This window comes from Truncatella angustata, assembly GCF_020726525.1.
Source record: "Truncatella angustata strain MPI-SDFR-AT-0073 chromosome Unknown BKA67scaffold_1, whole genome shotgun sequence".
Classification (NCBI taxonomy): domain Eukaryota; kingdom Fungi; phylum Ascomycota; class Sordariomycetes; order Amphisphaeriales; family Sporocadaceae; genus Truncatella; species Truncatella angustata.
Window position 1 is genome coordinate 7995023 of NW_025763381.1, and position 19917 is coordinate 8014939.

A 19917-nucleotide genomic window follows, 5' to 3' on the forward strand; every position below is an offset into this window, starting at 1 on the left:
AATAGTTTAGGCCATACAGCGCCAGTTTTCATGCCTCCCACCGTCAGTCAATCTTGGGGGGCGATGCATGGCATGTCCGTCACCAACTCTTGTAGAAACGCTGATAGGGTCCAACTAGCGCTCAGTGACCTTGTGTTCGCCGGTATTGTTCTAAGGATACCCAATGTGCTGACTTGTCATGAGAGAGACATCAAAACCAAGAAGTAGCGGCCTACCCAGGCTCCTGCTGTTGACGAGATTGTGGACATGTCTTGCTCAGCATCTAATTTTTGCCCAACTCTGCAAATGCAATTGGTTGATGACCGTAACAGGTCCAGGTGGACTTGAAAGTGGTCACGAAAATTCAACGAACCATGTTTAGATCACCAGCATGTTTGTTGAAATGCTAAAACGCCTCACCGGTAACCATTTTTCGTAGAATGTAACCGTGTAAAATAGCAAGTAGTCATTATATAGTGCTTAGAGCCCTTCGACTTCGTCAGCGGCAGATTTGCCTTCGAAGTTCCCATTCATGTTGGCTCCACGAAATAACAAGTAGCTGTCAACCAGCTGCACAATCTGTTTCGAATCAGTTTAAATGTATGGAAAATAGTTTGAACCCAGCCGGGGACAGCTGTCGCTTTCACGAAGTCGTTTAAATTTTATACTTGTTTGTTCAAGTGTGTGAAAACATCGTGTTCTATTGTAGATTGCTAGGCTAGACTCTTATTCGAAGCACTTGCCAAGTTACTGACTTTCGAACTTAAACCAGGTTTCACCAATGGAAAAGCACTAAGAATCGATTGTAGCCATCAATCAAGCCACTGTAAATTGTTGATACGCCACATTGTTTGTACATGGCCCTGCTGTGGATTCCCAGATATCTTACGTTGGCAGTGGCAGTTTAAGTTCCGCGGATGAAACAGGAAAACGTGGAGTGGTGGTGATACCCTGATGATGCCCACGTTGCTGAGAGACTCTGCAACGTCCAAGAAGGCACATCGACAGAATTGCAAGCTTATGCGGTGAAATTCTTAATACACCTAGGTATGCAAAGAATCTTTGATGCGGAGCTTCTCGAGAAGCATACAGGATAGACCGGATAGGTTAATAAGGTGTGCTGAGAAGCTGTAGGGTTTCGGGGATCCGGCTGTTGCATGCTTGGCTGCATGATGATGGCGACAAGCAGAAGACATGCAGGGATGGGCAATATGCAGCCATAAACACAAACATTTATCGGAAGGGGGAATGAGTACGGCCGTTTGCCGTGCCCATGAACGAAATATATATTTTTTTGGAGAGACTATATGGATTGTTCAACTTTGGAGAAGGATAAACTTATTTCGAGGAATGCGAATGAGGTCATTCGATATCACACAGCCTCCACGAAACACGAGGAAAGCATGTGGCGAGAGCCTATTTTTAGGCGGTTAAGATATTCTACTGTCTCGCTCGGTGCCACGTCCAAGCTCTGGAAAAGCTCCTGGCTCCTAGCCTTCGTGCTCCCCTGACTCCGTACAATACAGTACAGCTGGAGAGCAGCTAAAAGATCTCAATGCTTTTTTATGTATCTAACCCACCAGCCAATCTCAATCCGGCGGACGCCAGGTCACCTGCCCCGCCCGGGAACTCAAAGGCTCAATGCTCAATGCTCGAGGCTCAGGTCAGGGCTCCAGGGCTGCAAATACGACCTCGATCCAGGTTGAGGATCGTCGCTGGGTCGACCAGGGATTTACCCTGTTGGGAGTGGTCAACTCAAAACATGGGTTGATTCTGGACGGCTTTTGCAGCATGTAAAAGGCGCTGACAACTAACTTAAGTCTCTGGGGCGATGAGTATTATTTGTTTGTGTCTGTCTTTTCTTTCCTGCGCCACGGCCAACATCCATTGCATTCAACGAGAGGACGCCGAGTCCTGAGATAAAACCGAACCGGCCTACAAGTACTCAGTGATTCCCTCGAGTCTGACCAGGAAAGCTTGCCAGCTTGGATCCCCGAACTGCATTGAGGTCGCGTCCACTGGTCATTAGCGCGCATCAACGCCTTCCCCATCTTGGGCTGGTACGAGCCGATTTACTTCGTGTTCGTCAGTCCCCGGGCCAAAAGAGCAGCAGTGCCCCTGTCTAAACCGAAGGTAGGTGGATGGCCTGCACTTTAATCAACGGGTCAGCCGTATTGTATTAACTCGACATTCCCCCCTTGTTACCGCCCGTTCCCTTCACTCAATCGATACCATCGCTCAGCTTTTAATGATTGTTGCATTTCGGATTCTGCCTTAGAGAGAATCCTGCTTCCCATCCGACACTCGCTTGTTTACTATTCGACTATATTCTTTCCCTCGCTCGCTCGTTCTGTGCATCAGCTATACCCTAATAGTTTTTAAGTTTTCTCTGATCAGTTTTCTTTTCAGCAGAGCCAGAGTCAGAGTCAGAGTCACAGTAAATTCTGAGGACATTCTATATCTAATTTAGTCCACGCCATCCGTCTGTCTCCGCGAGTACCAGTCAACACGAAGCTGCAAAAAGGGGCATCAACACAAACGCATCGCCCCGACAGGTACCACGTACAACGTGAGACGACAACTTTAAAAACTTCAGTTCACAAGTTTTCGGACGTGGCACAACATATTCTTCGGCATAAAACCCTGTCCATTTTATAATTGCTCAGCATTGGATTTGGATTGGGAACTCTTCGCCCCCCACAAAGTAAAAGAGTTGATTGAGACTATTCTCAAGCCCGCATTCCGACACTCTGAGACAATACCCCCCAACAACAGACATCAAAATGAAGGGTCCTACAAGTTTCTTGGTTGCAGCTGTTGCACTTTCTTCAACAGTATCGGCATGGCCCCAATGGCTTCCAGCTCTCGACTCCCTCGTCGTGAGGCAGGATGACTCGACCACAACATCCGGTATGCCCTGCACAAGTTCTGGCCATCTCTAGGGAAATTTACATTACTAACGGGGGGGATAACAGCACCCAAAGAGACCGGCACTACAACAGCCGAATCAGCAACAGAGACAGCCACAACGACAGCTACAGGAAAAACTACTGCCAAAGTTATCACAACAAATTTGAACACTGGTGGCGTGTCAACGACGAAGACGACGGGGACAGGCGAGACGACAGGCACGGGCAAAGAATCAGGCAGCAGCAGCACCGGTACGAGTGGGTCAGGAAATTCTACGCACACATCTTACGATTCCGACGACCCAGCAGGCGGTATCTCCATGATCACGCCAGCAACGACCGCAAGCACACCACTTTACCGTATCGGAGAAACAATCACATGGGCGTGGAACTACACGTCGCTCCAAGGCACGCCAACTGCCGTAGATGTCCTCGTGTCCTGCAGTGTCGCCACCGAGACCTGGACTCTGACCCAGAACATGACATTCGAGCCTACCGGCACTTACATCTGGGACACTAACTCATATGCTCAAACCGCTGTGGCCAGTCCTTTGCTGACGGAGCAGTACACACTGATCATCTACGATGCCGACTCACAAATCTCAGCTACTGCCGAACCGGGATACCTGAGCGTCTATAAAGGATTCACATTCGGCATGTACACTGCCCGTCCATACAAGGATCTAGGCGAGTGGAAGTGTGTCACCTGCAGTGCCGCCAACAGCAACCTCGACAACCAAGCATTGCGATTTGCTGTTGGCATGGCGACCATCACCGTCTTGACCTTCACCTGGTTCGTGGCTGGATTTGCAGGGTTATAGAAGTAGATGGCCCAAACGGATGACTAATCGTGAACTTTTTATGAGGTTCAAGAGGGCACAGGGAATCTCGGATGGGTGCCGTTTCACTGGGTAATATCTTGGGATATGGAGGGAAAATTCATTGTACATGGCGTTCTACATTTGATTGAAAACATAGCCGGAGCTATATGTTTTGCGAGTTTATTTGCACATAGTCGGTTTGGAACGGGTACTCAGCATTTCGATGACCACAAACACAGCTTAATGACCAGACCTACACTTTCAAAGCATAGAAGAAGATGTCATCTCCGATTGGCCACTATGGTTTGATACGCAATGCACATATTTACAAATCAGTTTCACATACTCTTACAAGTCGCACGACGATGGCGTACGTTGGGATTCTTCTAACCTAGGCTACTTGATTGTCATGAGTCCATGTAACTTGTATATTTTACACCAGTCGCAGGGTGAATCCACCACCCCTTTCTTCCTTTTCTCTTCCAGCGAAGATGCCACTGAGATCCATCGTGCCCAGATCTGCCGCCTTTTGTCCGCGCCCCGGTGCGTTCGGGGTCTCCCTTCTGCGTCTCCTCTCTTGACCTGCCTTTGACGGGAATGTGGGGAAGAGAGCCTCGTGCTTGGGCTTGGGGTCCTGCACGAAATACTCGTGCTTCAGCATCTCTCGCGCACCAGGCCGCTGTTCGGGGTCTAGAGACAAGAGACTGTTCAGTAGACCGCTGCCCGCCGCGGTCAGTAGGGGGAACTTGGCGCGTATCACCGAGCCGGTCGTTGCGGAACTCTTGGGCAGCCGCAGAGTTCTGGCATTTGGGAGTCGCCTGAAGCCCGGCCACGACTCCTCTGTAGGAATGCCACAGAGCTCGAAGATCTTGGTCAGCTCGTCGACCTCATTCCGGCCCTGCAACAATGGTTCTCGCGTGAGGAGCTCTCCGAATATGCAACCTATACTCCACATGTCGACCTTGTTGTCGTATGTCTTCGCGCCCAGCAATAGCTCGGGCGCGCGATACCACAGCGTTACGACCAGTTGTGTAAGTTTTGGCGGGGGTGGATCGCCGACGTACCGGGCCATGCCGAAATCTGCTATCTTGAGCTGTCCACGATTGTTCAGCAGCAGATTTGACGTCTTGAGATCCCGATGTAGTATCCAGTTCTCATGTAGATATCCCACGCCCGCCGCGAGCTGCTGCACGAGCGTCTTGACCTCTGACGCCAGGAATGGCTCCGGCATGTCCTCCAGTATAGTCTTAAGATCGTGCTCGACGAACTCCAGAACGAGGAATATAGACTCGATCTTGCCCGGCCTGCTATCTGCAGCGCCGTCGTTGACCACCACGTCATGTAGATCCACAATGTTGCGGTGCGAGCAGTCCTTGAGGATCTGGATCTCGCGCAGCCCCGTCTCGGGTAGGCCGATGCGATTCTGTGGCGAGTCGTCGAGCTTCAGGCGCTTCAGCGCCACGACGCGGTTCGTTCGCAGGTCCTTTGCGCGGGCGACCCAGCCGTAGGCGCCCTCTTCGATGTCGTTTAGCTTGTCGTAGTTCTCGACGCTCGTCGCGGGTGCAAAGACGCCGGATTCGAAGCGCAGGAGTTTTGCCGTCTCGCCGTCCTCCTTGCTCGCTGCATCGTCGCGCTCGGGTGTGAGTTTCCGTCGTTTTACTGGCCTGTCGTCGTCGTGCTCGGCTGCTTCTTGCTGGGATTGCAGTGCTTCTTGCCGTCGGGCTTCTGCTGCTGCGCGCCGTTGTTCTTCTTCTGCCTCTTCAGCTGCCTTGCGAGCTTTCTCAGCCTTGGCGCGCTTCTTTTCTTCCTTCTCCCGCTTCAGCTTTGCCTCGAGGGCGGCATCTTCTTCTGTGTCTGCCCAGCGTGATTTGCCAGCCATGGTGCTGTGGTGCAAGGACCGCAGCTAGAATGAAGCCACTCGAGGTGGACAACCAAGCGGACCTTGGAGGGATCGATGCAGACGCTTGTCTCGTTGGATAGCTATCGGATTGATAGGTGACTTTGAGCCGAAATGAGTGATCGTGTTGACAGGCTTATCGCTATTGAGATAGGGATTCTCCCTTGACGTAGGCGCGGGACAAGTTCCGCCTTAAATTTTTTGGAGTTCGGCACCTTCTGTAATGTTAGAGCTCTAATAGCTAAAGCTCCATTTTAGCCTCCCGTCTCTGAATTGACAGAGGTCAGGTCAACACCATTGGCTCAACGCACATATAAGGCTATTCGCGGCATGTGTTTGTGATTGTAGATTTTACGAGGCCAGAATGCGGTCCGTAATTACACGCAATGCCCGTCATGGGCTGATCAGTGGCTTGAGACTGAGGTCTGCACAACCTTTATGGATCTCATGTCAGAGCCGCCGGAACTTTGTGGCAACAGCCGAGAGAAAAGATGAGGATCGTAAATGGTCAACACCGTTGGCGAAGCAGTTAACAGAAGCGATAAATGTGAGTCTCCTTCGCAGCGTATCATCAAACATTGCTAAGGCTGGAGTAGACGACCGGGCCTGTGCCCCTTGCAAGCTTTATGCGCATGTGCTTGACGTCTGATACCGGTGGCTACTACACTGGGGCACTGCAAGAAGGTCGAGACCAGTTCGGCAAAAAGGGCGACTTCATCACATCTCCAGAGATTTCTCAGACTTTCGGGGAACTCATTGGTATCTGGTTTGTTGCAGAGTGGATATCTCAAGGTCGACCAAAGAAGGGCGTTGAGCTCATGGAAGTCGGCCCTGGCCGAGGCACTCTGATGGATGATATGCTCCGTGTAAGTTGTTCTGTCACCGTAAGAAGCGCCATTGCTCATTTTGAGTAGACCATCAGAAACTTCCCAGACATGGTATCAAGTATCGATGCCATCTACATGGTGGAAGCTAGTCCAGAACTGCGGGTGGCGCAAAAGAACCTCCTCTGTGGCCAGGACGCTCAGATGACGGAAGACAAAGTCGGATATCACAGCACAAGCAAGTACTCGGGTCTGCCTATAGTCTGGACGGAGACTATCCAGGCTGTGCCTCGAGACGCCAGTAAGACACCACTTATAGTGGCCCACGAGTTCTTCGATGCTCTCCCTATCCATGCTTTCCAAGTTGTGGATATACCACATTCAGAGAAGAAGCAACCGTCCCTCTCGTCAGCACAGCCTAGAGCTACCACTGATGCTAAATCAAAGAAGCAATGGCGTGAGATGGTGGTCGCGCCAGCGCCGCTGGGATCTACACACGACAGTCTCGGAACGCCCAAGTCCGAACGGCACGATGGACCGGTTCCTGAGTTTCAACTCACCCTTTCGCCATCCGCCACACGTCACTCCATGTACGTGCCCGAGACATCAGCACGATATCGAGCACTCAAGTCCACTCCCGATGCACTTATTGAGGTTTGTCCGGACTCATATCTTTATGCTGCCGAATTCGCCTCACGCATTGGTGGATCTAAGCAATATCCCAAAGAGCGACCTTCTGGCGCTGCACTTATCCTGGACTATGGCCCAAGTGACACAATACCTGTGAACTCTCTTCGTGGTATCAAAGCCCATAAGCGTGTTAGCCCCTTCAGTGAACCAGGACAAGTGGACCTCAGCGCAGACGTTGATTTCATGGCTATTGCAGAGGCGTCAATGATGGCGAGCGAGGGAATCGAGGTTCATGGCCCTATAACGCAAGCAGACTTTCTAGAGACGATGGGCATACGACACCGTGCAGAGCATCTTGCTAGAAAGGTCACAGACGAAACAAAGAAGCAGGAGATAGAGAAATCCTGGAGGCGACTCGTTGACAAAGGCCCAGGAGGTATGGGAAAGCTATACAAAGCGTTGGCAATCTTACCGGAGAATGACGGAAGAAGGAGGCCCACCGGTTTTGGTGGTGATGTAGGAGCTTGACGCCCTTCTCTACTTGTACATATCGGCATTGCGGTTGGCAGAATGGCCTTGTATTATAAGTCATCACTGTAGAGTATTGTATAGCCATAGAAAATTTAGGCCTTATTGTGCTTCTACATACAGCATGCATGTAGTATTCTCAAACCTGGATTGGATGCTTTCATAACCCACGTTCCCGCTCCTCCTAGATATAAGGTGGTCTACTTCCACGCGGTTGTGGATTCACATTTTGCTAACTTCGTTTTCCTACGTTGACCATCTGTTTCAGGATATGTTAAAATGGTTAGTTAAGGTCATGGCATTACCGGTAGCAACAAGATTGTATATGCATAGGATGCTCGCTGTGGCGCAGCTCGAAATTAAAACAAAAACACAACGTATGAAATGAGAGCGATGGATACAAACGTACTCCTTCGATCAGCCGTTCTCCTGTTCATTGGTGAATCACTGGTCTCGCGTCCGTGCGATCATTCAGGGCGCCGGGAGAGTCCATGATTCCTTGGCTAAGAATGAACAACATCCGTGGAGCCGTGCGCTCACCCTCTAGCTCCGGTTTCGACTTCGGCCGATGTTTTGCGGATCGGCACTATCCCGCCCGCAACATTTGAAGTCGATCAATGCCTGGAGTGTGATGGAGTCTTCGACCGGTCTGAAATTGTTCTGGCCCCCTTGAGCACGGAAGTGTCACAGGCTTGGCATTGATCCCGCGCTGGGATCCGTTCTCTTTGCCTAGTGCATGGAGTTGGTTGCTATAAGTAATGGTCCCAGTCCCGTCGTTTTATGTTAAGCCTATTTACTATCATTACGTACAATACGTTCGTTCAAAATGTCTTACGACACGACTGTAGAGGACGCGCTGAGCGTCGAAAGCGTAACGATACCGGACAGTGTTTGCGAGAAGGTCGGTGAAGCTCTGCCCGATATTGCAGGTGTTGGTGTCATGGTATCCTTCGCTGGCCAAGCTTTCCTATCACTAGCCATCACTATCTGGGTCTTCTTCCTAGCACGGCATGGGCACCTAGATCTCGATGGATTCGAAGGAACAGTAGAGTACTGGCGGCGGAAAAAGAGACTGGAGATATTCTCCAAAATGCTCCGGGTTGGAAATGATGTGCAGATGCTGCTAGGAATAGCATATATGATCACGGTGTGGGCCAAGCAGGACAAGATAGGGGTCTATCATCTGAGACTTGCCTTTGACACTGTCAGCTTCGTGGGGTAGGCGAATCCCAACAAACCATAGTAACGATGTGCAAGTATATTAACCTCAGATCTTCACAGAGTATCCGGCATTGTCGCTTTTGTCTGGACGAGGTTTTGCCAAGCCAAGCTCAACAAGTCGCCGCGTCGATTGTCCCTCCAGTACTTGTCTGTCTACCTTTACGCAGCATTTTTCTTCGCCCTGACAATCGTCACGCTTTCGCATATGCTCCAATGGAACGAGCACTCGGAGTCACTGGGCTACTGCTATGAAACCAAGGGTTCTGCAGATGCAGGTGCTGAACAGCCAGGCACGGAAATAACATATGTTCTTATCACAGGATTTGCACTCCTGATTACCATGATCGGTGCCATTTTCTCTGGCCCTAAGCTCAGATTCCCCTTGGTCATCCTTGCGGTCCTACACTTTGGGGTTCACCTATATTTCATGGTGGTGGTGAGAGAAGCAAACCAGAAACTGCTAGAGGGTGTTGAGCGGGAAGATCGGTGGGATTTTGGACAGTCAACGGCCATGTTGCTGCTAGGCCTCGCAATCCTCGAAGTTATTAAGAAGTCAGTGATGTACTGGCAATGGAACCACACGTCGGACGAAATGATTTTGGAAGAGGGTAAATTATCTCAGTTTGATTATTAGTTTTGGCCTTCGCGTTCACTGTACAGCGTAAATAATAATTGTCATCTATCACATATTTACCAAAGTTCCGGGTCGATTCCATCAATGGGAGCGGTATCGCCAACCCCCATTTCTAGGCCCGTATTCGTCGTTTGGAGCCCATTTCTGGCTCGAGCTGTAGCCTTCAGTTCTCTAGCACTTCCGCTGAGACTTGGCATGACTGACGCCATTAGCATAATCTATGAAAACGTTCCGTGTCCTCGCAGCATCTTCTAGCTGTCACTGAACATATCGGCCACATGTTCTAGCACTTGGAAGTTATGTAGACAGACACAGCCATAATGACCACCTTTTCTGAATCCAGCAGCAGTCGGCTTGTAATGTCCAAATCGCTCAGATAAGCTCCTTGCAGTGTAAGGAGACAAGTCACTCCCAGGATTTAAGCTTGCGATGAACGGGTACAGTTCTCTGGGCGCTGGTTTGTTAAAGGCCTTAGTATACACGTAATGATATGTTGCGATTTGCTTACCATTTTCCATTGGTTCTTGGTGGTGCTCGATCAACTTGAAGGGACAAATGAGGTGCGTTCTCTCCCAGTGATACGGATGCATCGAATACATATTTCATGTTGTTTGATAGTATTTCTCAGTGCTTGATTTGGACTGGACCTTTAAGTTTTATCTAAATCATGTGGTGGAATGAAAGCAATCCCGATTTTAGCCACGTCGCATTTTGTTACACCCAAAGGCTCAAAACCAAACGCAGTGAAGCTGCGGGGGTGTTTCATGAGTTTACGAACACCTTGCGGTCTGGCACTCGATTATTTAAAAATGAGCTCCGGTAGAGGCGGAAAGCTGTTTTGGGTCTTGGTACCGCTTGTTGAGGTTGAGTCATGGTAGAAGATTTGGCATATTGACACAGGAGCTGGAAAGATCCAAGTCATTTACCATAATATTCTCCTATGAGTGCGTACGGTCGAAGACAAGGACTTTCCGAGTTTCAACTTGCAAGGTTTGAATGTGAGAATGCGCAGTTTCTATAGGTAGCGCCCCGATCATAATTTTGAAGACAGCGCAGGCAATACGTCGCCTCAGACCACCTATATTCATCATTAGACTTGTAGTCTTCTGCCTCCTAATATGCTCCATCACGAGCCGTTTGTTCATCTCACCTATTTTAGTCCGACGGTGGTTTATAGTTGCCTCAAGTGCTTCCTCACTCAAGAGCTTGTTATTATGACGCTAGATTGAGTCGAATTGCATCAAGTACTACCATTGTGGGAAACGGACACGGGGTTCTCCTTGTTGACATATCCAATAGGACAGCACATATCCGCTAGTAAAATTTTACAACGAATGAATTATTGACAAGCCTAGACAGAGGACTGCAGCAATGTTTCACGTTTATCGGCTCTAGTATTGTAACAATGTACTGCACTGATTATTCATACAAGTAGCTTTACAGTGTGAAGCGCTGAGCCTTCCTCAGCTTCAGCCCGAATTTGTAGAACAACATTGGCGTCGGGATCATCGCCACGCAAATAAATCCAAGCAGTGAATTTCCCCATCCCAGACCCAGCGACTCATACATTGGTGGTCCTGCTAAGGGAAGCAATGCACCCACAAGACTTCTTAGTACAGTGCTGGCAGCGATAGCCGAAGCGGCATACATGGGATAACTGTCAACAATATAAGTAGTAAGGGGCAGGAAAACACCCACGACACCAAAGCCGTACGGTATCAACGAAACGATAGTTGCCGCCCAGTGTGCTTTGTAGTATGCGCACCATCCGTACCAGAACAACGTTATGGGAAGGAACACGCTGAAGTACATACTAATGTTCAGTCTCATCTCGGGCTCGAAAACGCCTCCATTGGCCTGCGCGAGGCGCACAACAGACTTATCTGAGTAAAGCGTCACGAGGGTCCAGCCGAAGAGATTACCAACACCCAGAGCCAGATACACCAGGCCTGTCAGCTTGACCTCGAAACCATACGTCTCCTCAAAGACAGTGGGAATGGTTGTAAAGAGGAGGTAAAGGACACCATAGACGAAAGCAATATACATGGAGATGAAGAAGACCAGGGGTGACAAAAACAGTAACTTCAGTGGCCGTACAAGGCCATTGAGCATGGTCCTTGTTGCACTGTGTTGGTGCTGATTGCTGGTTTCGTAGCAACTCCGCAAATCATCTCGGCCGAGCTCTTTCTGAAGTCGAGCTGTCTTTCGTTCGATCAATTTCTTGTGACTTGTTTCCTTGTTCAAAACCTCTATCAAGGCCGTGATGATGACAGCAAGGATAAGGACAATCCAGAAGTCCCATCGCCAGCCAATAGAGTCAGCGACAAACCCGCCGATCAAGGGTCCGATGGTAGGTCCAAACAGCGGACCAAGTGTCCAGATGCCCATGGCAAATCCTCGTCGATCTGGCTGGAACATATCACCGATGACACCGCCTCCGAGAGTCTTTGTGATAGTTAGCAAGTTGCCAGTCTAGGATTTGTGGTTGAACTTACTAGGCAGCCGGCACCACCGAGGCCAGTAAAAAAGCGGCAAATAATGAGTGTGGTGATATTAGGTGCCAAGGCACACCCTATCTGCCATACACAGAAGAACACGTTGGCAGCGCCTAGGATAGGTTTCCGTCCATATATTTCTGACAGAGGGGCCAGAAAGAGTGGGCCTACAACATACCCAAGCAGGTAGATACTGACTGTCATGGAACCAACAATGGAATTCTCCTCGCCAAAATCTTCCATTAATTTCGAAATTCCAGGTGAGAGAATCGAAGAAGCAAACGGTGTCAGAAGAGTGATTGCGGCCAACAAACCAACCAGCAGCCATTTCTTCCACATGGGAAAGTTCAATGGCATGTCTGGATCGTCCTGCCCTTCCCATCCAACTACGCCTTCGTTGAGATCCGTGACCGGAAGCAGCTCGTAGCGAATGCCATCTCTATTTGTCCTACTACGGCGGCTGACAATGCTGAGAACACGAGAAGCCTTACTTCGAACTGAAGCGCGTGTCTCTACTCTGTGAGCCTGGTCTGTGTTAGTTATCCTACGGTTCGTCGTAACTTGGCGTTTTGCTGCAGACCTACGTTCTGCATTTCCATGTCGAACTCATGGCCCGGAACTGCTTTTTCAACATCTTCGTGGTTTGAGTCTGGCTCACCGTGCAGCTCACCGGCTTCGTGGGAGTATCTTTGATATTCTTCCTGTGCTGTCGAAGACGAGGTCGATCGGCGTGAACCACCCTTCTCTTCTGCCTTATCACTCATTTCGGCGGATGTGGGACGGCAGCTTCTTGGTCAATAGTCTGCACTGGAGCATCCTGAGATGGAAAGTGCCCGTTGCTAACGCGCAAAACCTGGGGTCACCGGGGAATCCGAGGGGAATGGGGACATATCCACCTGTGACTCAAGCCGGTGTTGAGCTCAATTCCGAAACTGTCAACTTGACTAAACGGGGAAAACCCCCAGTCTTTCAACGGTCTATACTCTTTTGGTGCTTAATCTCGCGTTTATGAGCTTCGGCAACTACTGATTCCCGTGCAAAAGCCGTAGCCGAGGACGAAACCCACAGCACCGGCACCGTTCCGCTTAACGAACGGCTAACATCAACCGCAATTTCGGGGGGTCATTGAGCCGACATATGATTTCAGACAACCAGGAGTTCGATCTGGTTGACTCGATTTACTTGCAGTAGTCTAAACTATACATAACAGAGGTAATCTTTCAAAAATTGACCCTTTGAATTGTCCGTCCTCCTACAACTTACGAGCAAATCATGAGTCGGAGAAATACCATCAGTCTCACCAAAAACCTGTTAGTCTTGACTAAATAACTTTCTTGGTGCAGTGTGCACAAAGCAAACATGCTGCTTTTTCAATGAATGACATTTCAACTGCGTTCAAGTTTTCTTGTAGCATATCTTCAATTGATCGAAACTCGACATCTTAGTTCTATACATCGGCCATATCGCATACTATTCCTAAGCAATATTAATCATTGCTTCTGCGTTCCAGGAGACGCTCGAATTCCTCATCGGCCCGCTCAAGATCGGTCTTATTCCCCTCAGGAAGGAAATAATAAATGGCTGAAGTGAGTATGCCAACACCTCCAGCTACGTAGAACGTCGAAGCTGGGCCAGCCGCAGCTCTGATCGGTGTGAACACCTGAGTGCCAATTGCAGCTCCTGCTTTTCCGAACCCTGCCGCGATACCATAACCCATACCTCGTGCAGCGGTAGGGAATGCTTCACACGAGATCAAGCCAATTGTGGCTCCTGGTCCGAGATGTCCGAATGCTTGTAGTAGACCGTAAAGAACAACAAAGGCAGGAAGTGCATCCTGCGTGAGCTTGTCGTAGCAACCGCCAATGATGAAGCCAATAATCACATAGCCTCCCATCAAGCCAACGATACCCGTCCAGCGGCGACCAATCTTGTTCACTAGCCATGCTCCAATGACCACACCAGGAATGGGCATTAGGGCCAGATAAAGTTGCCATAAAGCGACGTGCCGGACGTTCTTGCCGGGGACCAACGAGTTTATGATGACTGATGACATAATCGAGTTTGGACTATATACTTGTTAGTTCGGATCTCTTAGTGGACAGTACCGGAGTACTCACAAGTTCACGAAATCGTAAAGGAAGAACGCAGCCGATGTCCCAATAATACGCCAAAAGTATTGTCTAAGGAGTAGAGTCCAGGGAATTGCCCGTTCCTTGAAATTGCTCCGAGTAAAAAGCATGCCATCTTGCATTCGCCATCTAATGACGACCACGAACAAAGGTAGAAAAATGGCGATGGAGTAAATAGCATGAAAGGCGACTTTCAAATCATTGCCGCTACCAACCAGAGCCATGAGGTATACGAATGTGCACACAGCTGAACCAGATGTCGCTTGCAGAGTTGAAATAAGCACTTGAATAGGACCGCGCCTAGAGTCAAAATGCTCTTGCGAACCTTCGAGTGCGGCTGCAGCTGATGTTGGATACTCGCCTCCAACACCTATTCCAGCAGTCCCGCGCGCAATCGTCATAAACCAAAGCATGGCATTTACTCCCTGCGAGCTATAAACCTGGAATGCCAATGTCGACATTAGAGTACCGACAACAACCAATCCTGACGTGGCGAGCACTGGGTCACTCAATCAGCTCAAGTTCAGAAGTAACCCAGAGGCGATACACTTACTTCCACCTTTTCGACTGAATTTATCCGCCAGGTATCCGAACAACACAATACCGATCACAGAGCCCACTAATAACGAGTTTGAGATGCGCGTCTGAATGGCGGATGTGTAGACATGTGTACCAATAATGTGATTGAAAATTATGTTTGTGGACGAAGCCAGGTTCTGCTGGTAGCCATCAGAGAAATTGGCTATCGCACTTCCTACAATGGTCATAATACTGCCGGTCTTTCGCCCCGACGACCCATTCTCAAAACACTTCCCTGAAGTATCGACGGCACCGGTCACTGTAAGTGCGGGCTTTTCGACTTGCGGAGGTTCTTGAGCCGTCCGCGGAGGCAATGTTTGTACGGCCGCCATCGTGAGTACAGGCAAGTTTCGCTATGTGCTGGCAGAGCGACTGCCTTCTTCGCCTAAAACTATTATATTCATATTGGATAAAGAGATTTCCTTGGCTTCCACTATCCTCCGCGGGATTGTAGACGTTCGGACCGATCTACCCACTGTATCTGCGCCAAGTGGGAACCACAACCCAGGAATTGTGGGTAGAAGATTGCTATGATAGGCTATGAGAGGGCAGGGCATTGGCTTATCTGTACGACCTGATGGTAATAATGACGAGAAACTTATTCTAATGATGATAGAGTAGCGGCGTTTAGCTCATCGTTATGTCCTTTAGCTTTTGGAGGCTCAAAACCTAAGTCCGACCAAAGTTGCCAAGATCCTCTATAGTTCTCCATTAGATATACAACAGTATACAATGCCAAGATTTATATTCAGGACATTGGCAAACCTCAAGACTAGCTCCACCACATGGTCTGCCAATGTATCGCCAGCTCTATCTTCTCAGAGATGGCATGCTCCATTTTTACACTCTCAATGGCATTCAAACAAGTCTGCAACGAAAGTGTTAACTAGTTGTCTCTATAATTAATACATTTTACGTATAAAAATATTTTTGCATTCATAATTTGCTCGAAATCTGATCCTTTTTGCCATCGCCCCTCTTTGCGAGGTTTCTGGCAGAGCTCAGAATCATGGCCACGTGGTGGCTCAAGGCCACAACTTCCTTCTGTTCGTCCATTATTATGACTTCCAAATCTTTTCTTCCATTTGCGATGAGTTTCGACTGGATCCTGACAAAAATCCATTTGGCGCCGCCGTCGGGTAAAAGCTTCTTGATATCCAAATTGAGCGCCAACGTTGGATACCAGTGCTGTGTCAACTGTTTCTGTGAGATGCCAGCGTTGTTCATGGCTTCCCAGTCTTCGCTGTACGATTCAACCATCTGAGGAAACATGTCGCTTAGCAGGCCGAGGCAAGTATTGGTAAAATTTTCGCCGTTCTTGAACTTGATCCACTGATCCATGATACCTCTGCCCACCCTTCCACCTTTCGGGATGTATACATCCATATTCAACGATGCCTTTCTGAAGTCCGACCGGGGCGACTTCCACTGGTCCCACGTGCCGTCTGTTCCATTCTCAGCGAGCTCGTCCAAGTCAGCAGGGGGAGGAACCGGATCGAGAGTCCAAGCCGTTGGCAGCGACAAGCCCGACTCAAGTGCGATATTGGCATGCGTGAGCACGGCAATGATTTCATCTCGTCCCTCCTGTGTGAGTATCAACTGCACTGTGGAAGTTTGCCGGCCGAGTTTGAGGTCCTTGACATTCACGACAGCAGGCCCGACAGATGTGCGTTGTACGAAATCGACGTGAAGTGTGATGCAATCCGGTTGGTTTTGTGTTTTCAGAGTAGTGGTGAAATGTCTACGAGCGACCGATTGCAAAACCGACGTCACGACACCGCCGTTAGGCACTGTAAAAGTCAGTGCGGGTCATATGTACTAACAACAAAGTTCTCACCAGATCCAATAGCCCATTCGTCCTTCAGGTTCACCTGATATGAATGCGAGTCAATCGCCTCGACTCTCAATATCTCCGAGAAAGAAGCCATTTCTTAACCGGAGCTTATTTAAAGTGGTACAGCCTTTAACAATCTTCTTAGCCGTTAGATGTATGCATAGATTTGTCTTTGCTAGAAGGGCAAGGTATAGGGGTCCGGTCAGGCACTTGTATGAGAAAGTTCAGAGTTTCAGCAAGAATATCATATATATTTTGTTCAAGTCTAAGAGACGCTAATTGGTGAACCTCGGCAACTTTGCGCAACGCTGCCGACCGGCGATAATTTGTACCCCGCTTAAAAGGTACGAAGGCAACTTCAACCCTGTTATAGAAATATATATCCAATGAAGGGATCGGAAGAGCCCGTTGTTTTCGGCATTGCGCATTTCAAGCCACTAAGAATGGTCAATTTTCCAGCGTCTGCCTCGATAAATTGCAACCTTTTACTATACTCGTTTTCGCCGTTATACTCGAAGTCTAAGAAGACACTTTATGCAGATTCTCTTCGTGCACAGAAACATCTCCGCGTCTATGATGCGTCTGTAAGCCACTCTCCTGATCTACGACTCCTTCTCCTTTCTTCGCAGCATGAACCAGATCGGGTTGTTCAGCCTTGAGTCGCGCAAAGGTCTTCTCGGCATCCCAGACCCATGGTGTCTTCGCCGCAAACAGTAGGTCCATCTCCTCGAGTGTTCGCTGGTTGCTCTCGGGATATAGGGCCCAGACAATAGGAATGGCGACAAAATTGCACGCGCCAAAAATGTACAGAGTTTTTTCTCCAATGGCGTTGAACATGACCGGGCATAATAGTGTAAGCCATCCGTTACCGATACTCCAACCTACCACTCCCCACGCGTTGCCCTTGGCGCGAACAAAAAGAGGAAATATCTCGGCTGTAGACGATTTATTAGCTTGAGAACCTTCATGGAATTCCGCAACTACTCACCAGGATATAGCCATGGTACTGTAAGCCAGGTAGCGCCGAAGATTGAGGTAAAAATGAACACAAACGACGCGGCAGCAGCACCATATGAGTTCGCCTTGGAGAGGTCACCGGCGCTGGTCGCGTCTTGCCCAAGGCGCGAGAAACCTCCGGCTAAAAACATGGCAATACCTTGTATCCCGTTAGCGATGTACACCAGTGTGACGCTGCACATGTGATCTATCACGAAAAGACAGTCAAATAGAGAGAAAAGAAGAAGAAATTACCTTGTCCAACCGCGCCCCAGTATAGCGTCCATCGGCGACCAATGCGATCAAGGGTAAACACGCAAATGAGTGTCGCGAACATGTAGAAAATATTATTTAGCCCACTGATCCATTGGCTCTTGACTGTATCGAAGCCGGCAATGCGAAAAATGGTTGGCGCGTAGATGGTAACGCCAGCAATTCCTACCCATTCCTGAATGATCTGAAGCCAGATCACAAGTTGCACACGTCGTCCAGTATGCAGCTCGCCAGAACCGATACCAAACAGCATATGGTAATAGGAATTCTTCGAGGACTCCTTCGACTCCAGCTGAACAATATTGCGAATGTCTTGATATTCGAGATCTGCACGCTTGGCATCCTCGTGGGTAGAGCCTCGGAGACGATGCAATATGTATCTCGCCTCCTCGTCGCGGCCAACTTTCACCAGCCAGCGCGGTGACTCGGGAAAGAACCATACCACACCCAAGAGGATCAAGAGAGGAATGATCTGAAAGGCAATCGGAAATCTCCAGCGAATAGCACTATTGCCGTTGTCAACGTATGACAACCCAAACTCTAACCAGTAAGCTACAACAACACCAAATATGTTTAGCGTAAACTCGATAGCAATAAACTGTCCGCGGGAAGTGTGCTCAGCAGTTTCGGTAGCCCATACAGGCACAATGGCGTTGAGAATACCAGTACCGATACCATTTATAGCTCGAGCTGTAAGCTGTCAGCCCATTGTTCACTTTTACTTCGTCACGAGTACAATTACCGCAAATCATCCAGTTATGGTTCATTGCTGAGCACTGGAGGCACGCCCCGATTATAGCCCAAACTGTCCCAATGGCAATCGTTTTTATTCTACCAACCTTGTCGCCGACCCACCCTCCCAGCAAACAGCCGAATAGCGTTCCTAGATAATAGACGGAAACGATGCCGCCTTGCAGAAGACTGTTCGTGACAATGGGCTCCTCCGTAACAGGGTCGACGTAGCCGAAACCCATCAAGTCGATATAGTTTTTGGCGTTATTGACACCGCCCATCATGCCTTGGTCATAGCCGAAAAAGAAAATGGAGAGTGCTGCAACGCAGTTGATTGCGATCAACAACGATCGCTTCTCTAGCACATTGGCTACGTTGAAACCTGGAAGTCGTTCCATGTTGCAGATATATTCATACCACAAACTTCTATCAGACCTGGAGTGAAAGCCCAGTACGAAAGTATTCAGTGGGAGGGGCTTTTCCTAGGTCTTATAGTCTCGCTCAAAGTCTGCAAACTTGTTGCTGATCACACCACCCGTCATGGGCCGAGCTCATCGGAGCATTCGCCGTATCACTACCGCCATTATTCTTCGGCAATATGACCGACCCCTAGACTGGAATCCTTGTTTCCGAGTCATTTCGTTTTGCCATTCTTGCAGCTTGACCGTTGAAAAATAGAGCCGCCTGAATGCTGTGGCTTCCGGTTGGCTGGCGGGAGAGTTCTGGGGCGTTTAGGCCTTGTCTTGAATAACCCTTGGGGAAGCGTAATGCTGATCATCGACTGATGCGCGCCAATGAAGCTATTAGAAGGTTGGGGCTCACTGCAAGAATGTGGGGTGTCGTGGGGTCCCCATCATCACCATCGTGACCACGAGACTAGTTGTGAAAAAGTGACACTGACGTCACGACGGTGCAGCACTGATGACGTTCAAGAAAATGTATAGAAAAGACGTCGTATACACAGATACATGGAGCTGACCAAACCCTTGGTACAGTTTCTCAGCTGCGGTTACAGACGTAGCGGTGTTCAATATCTTGAACAAGCACTCACTAACAAAGCCACCGGCCCAGACATCAGTCTAGGATTTATGATCACATATAATTTGTCAGGTGCGTGTTGAAGTCGCACTATGAACTGTTGGGAACCTTAGTCACTCCTTCAAGAAGAGCCAACTCATAGTGGTCTCAAGGCATCTTCCTGACCACTGGTTTTTACGATTGAGTTGCAAATAGGTTGTAGCGATGGGACGGGTTTTTATTTCTTTTTACAAAGGAACTCATATAAAAACGCGCGTTCTACAGCTCATCAAGTGCTCTCTGGTGAATACGCTCTAAGATGGATGTGTTGACGCCTTATGACATGGGAAATGTCAGAATAATAGTATGGATCCAGTGAGAAGAATTCGTTATTCGAACGAAGAACGGGTATAATCGAC

General features: G+C 49.0%; 9 protein-coding genes across 9 annotated transcripts; 4 read left to right on the plus strand and 5 right to left on the minus strand.

Moving 5' to 3' along the window:
* The first annotated feature begins 1373 nt into the window (after positions 1 to 1373).
* On the plus strand, positions 1374 to 1784 carry BKA67DRAFT_82827 (uncharacterized protein). Its single transcript, XM_046109467.1, has one exon. The coding sequence runs from the start codon at positions 1535 to 1537 to the stop codon at positions 1748 to 1750; it is 216 nt and encodes a 71-aa protein (XP_045965484.1). The 5' UTR covers positions 1374 to 1534; the 3' UTR covers positions 1751 to 1784.
* Positions 1785 to 2396: 612 nt separating this feature from the next.
* Positions 2397 to 3840, plus strand: BKA67DRAFT_82836 (uncharacterized protein). The gene is made up of 2 exons (XM_046109468.1): positions 2397 to 2889; positions 2955 to 3840. The coding sequence occupies exons 1-2, from the start codon at positions 2763 to 2765 to the stop codon at positions 3707 to 3709; spliced, it is 882 nt and encodes a 293-aa protein (XP_045965485.1). The 5' UTR covers positions 2397 to 2762; the 3' UTR covers positions 3710 to 3840.
* Positions 3841 to 4055: 215 nt separating this feature from the next.
* On the minus strand, positions 4056 to 5809 carry BKA67DRAFT_550957 (serine threonine protein kinase). The gene has a single exon (XM_046101699.1). It carries the CDS (start codon positions 5586 to 5588, stop codon positions 4143 to 4145), a length of 1446 nt encoding a protein of 481 aa, XP_045965486.1. The 5' UTR covers positions 5589 to 5809; the 3' UTR covers positions 4056 to 4142.
* Positions 5810 to 5864: 55 nt separating this feature from the next.
* Positions 5865 to 7704, plus strand: BKA67DRAFT_599435 (S-adenosyl-L-methionine-dependent methyltransferase). Its single transcript, XM_046105318.1, has 3 exons — positions 5865 to 6153; positions 6203 to 6472; positions 6521 to 7704. The coding sequence occupies exons 1-3, from the start codon at positions 5971 to 5973 to the stop codon at positions 7586 to 7588; spliced, it is 1521 nt and encodes a 506-aa protein (XP_045965487.1). The 5' UTR covers positions 5865 to 5970; the 3' UTR covers positions 7589 to 7704.
* A 710-nt stretch (positions 7705 to 8414) lies between these two features.
* Positions 8415 to 9443, plus strand: BKA67DRAFT_531410 (uncharacterized protein; the record flags this gene model as incomplete). The annotated part of the gene is made up of 2 exons (XM_046099380.1): positions 8415 to 8806; positions 8870 to 9443. The coding sequence occupies 2 exons, from the start codon at positions 8415 to 8417 to the stop codon at positions 9441 to 9443; spliced, it is 966 nt and encodes a 321-aa protein (XP_045965488.1).
* Positions 9444 to 10880: 1437 nt separating this feature from the next.
* On the minus strand, positions 10881 to 12702 carry BKA67DRAFT_511563 (major facilitator superfamily domain-containing protein; the record flags this gene model as incomplete). Its single annotated transcript, XM_046097408.1, has 3 exons — positions 10881 to 11888; positions 11939 to 12468; positions 12519 to 12702. 3 exons carry the CDS (start codon positions 12700 to 12702, stop codon positions 10881 to 10883), a joined length of 1722 nt encoding a protein of 573 aa, XP_045965489.1.
* Positions 12703 to 13424: 722 nt separating this feature from the next.
* Positions 13425 to 14978, minus strand: BKA67DRAFT_590342 (major facilitator superfamily domain-containing protein; the record flags this gene model as incomplete). The annotated part of the gene is made up of 3 exons (XM_046104579.1): positions 13425 to 14004; positions 14056 to 14566; positions 14621 to 14978. 3 exons carry the CDS (start codon positions 14976 to 14978, stop codon positions 13425 to 13427), a joined length of 1449 nt encoding a protein of 482 aa, XP_045965490.1.
* Positions 14979 to 15526: 548 nt separating this feature from the next.
* On the minus strand, positions 15527 to 16751 carry BKA67DRAFT_550963 (thioesterase-like superfamily-domain-containing protein). The gene is made up of 2 exons (XM_046101700.1): positions 16484 to 16751; positions 15527 to 16436 (listed from the first exon to the last, which is right to left on the minus strand). The coding sequence occupies exons 1-2, from the start codon at positions 16572 to 16574 to the stop codon at positions 15583 to 15585; spliced, it is 945 nt and encodes a 314-aa protein (XP_045965491.1). The 5' UTR covers positions 16575 to 16751; the 3' UTR covers positions 15527 to 15582.
* Positions 16752 to 19268, minus strand: BKA67DRAFT_550965 (general substrate transporter). Its single transcript, XM_046101701.1, has 4 exons — positions 18492 to 19268; positions 17732 to 18439; positions 17469 to 17636; positions 16752 to 17415 (listed from the first exon to the last, which is right to left on the minus strand). Exons 1-4 carry the CDS (start codon positions 18877 to 18879, stop codon positions 17000 to 17002), a joined length of 1680 nt encoding a protein of 559 aa, XP_045965492.1. The 5' UTR covers positions 18880 to 19268; the 3' UTR covers positions 16752 to 16999.
* Positions 19269 to 19917: the final 649 nt, after the last annotated feature.

Bases quoted from the DNA above. Each gene is read 5' to 3' on its own strand.
- BKA67DRAFT_82836 (XM_046109468.1), top strand. From the start codon at position 2,763: ATGAAGGGTCCTACAAGTTTCTTGGTTGCAGCTGTTGCACTTTCTTCA. The intron at 2,890-2,954 runs GTATGCCCTGCA...GGGGGATAACAG, and splicing joins TGACTCGACCACAACATCCG to CACCCAAAGAGACCGGCACT.
- BKA67DRAFT_82827 (XM_046109467.1), top strand. From the start codon at position 1,535: ATGCTTTTTTATGTATCTAACCCACCAGCCAATCTCAATCCGGCGGAC.
- BKA67DRAFT_550957 (XM_046101699.1), bottom strand. From the start codon at position 5,588: ATGGCTGGCAAATCACGCTGGGCAGACACAGAAGAAGATGCCGCCCTC.
- BKA67DRAFT_550965 (XM_046101701.1), bottom strand. From the start codon at position 18,879: ATGGAACGACTTCCAGGTTTCAACGTAGCCAATGTGCTAGAGAAGCGA. The intron at 18,440-18,491 runs GTAATTGTACTC...GACAGCTTACAG, and splicing joins CCATAACTGGATGATTTGCG to CTCGAGCTATAAATGGTATC. The intron at 17,416-17,468 runs GTGAGTAGTTGC...AATCGTCTACAG, and splicing joins AGTACCATGGCTATATCCTG to CCGAGATATTTCCTCTTTTT.
- BKA67DRAFT_599435 (XM_046105318.1), top strand. From the start codon at position 5,971: ATGCGGTCCGTAATTACACGCAATGCCCGTCATGGGCTGATCAGTGGC. The intron at 6,154-6,202 runs GTGAGTCTCCTT...AGGCTGGAGTAG, and splicing joins AGTTAACAGAAGCGATAAAT to ACGACCGGGCCTGTGCCCCT. The intron at 6,473-6,520 runs GTAAGTTGTTCT...CATTTTGAGTAG, and splicing joins TGATGGATGATATGCTCCGT to ACCATCAGAAACTTCCCAGA.
- BKA67DRAFT_550963 (XM_046101700.1), bottom strand. From the start codon at position 16,574: ATGGCTTCTTTCTCGGAGATATTGAGAGTCGAGGCGATTGACTCGCAT. The intron at 16,437-16,483 runs GTGAGAACTTTG...TGACTTTTACAG, and splicing joins CGAATGGGCTATTGGATCTG to TGCCTAACGGCGGTGTCGTG.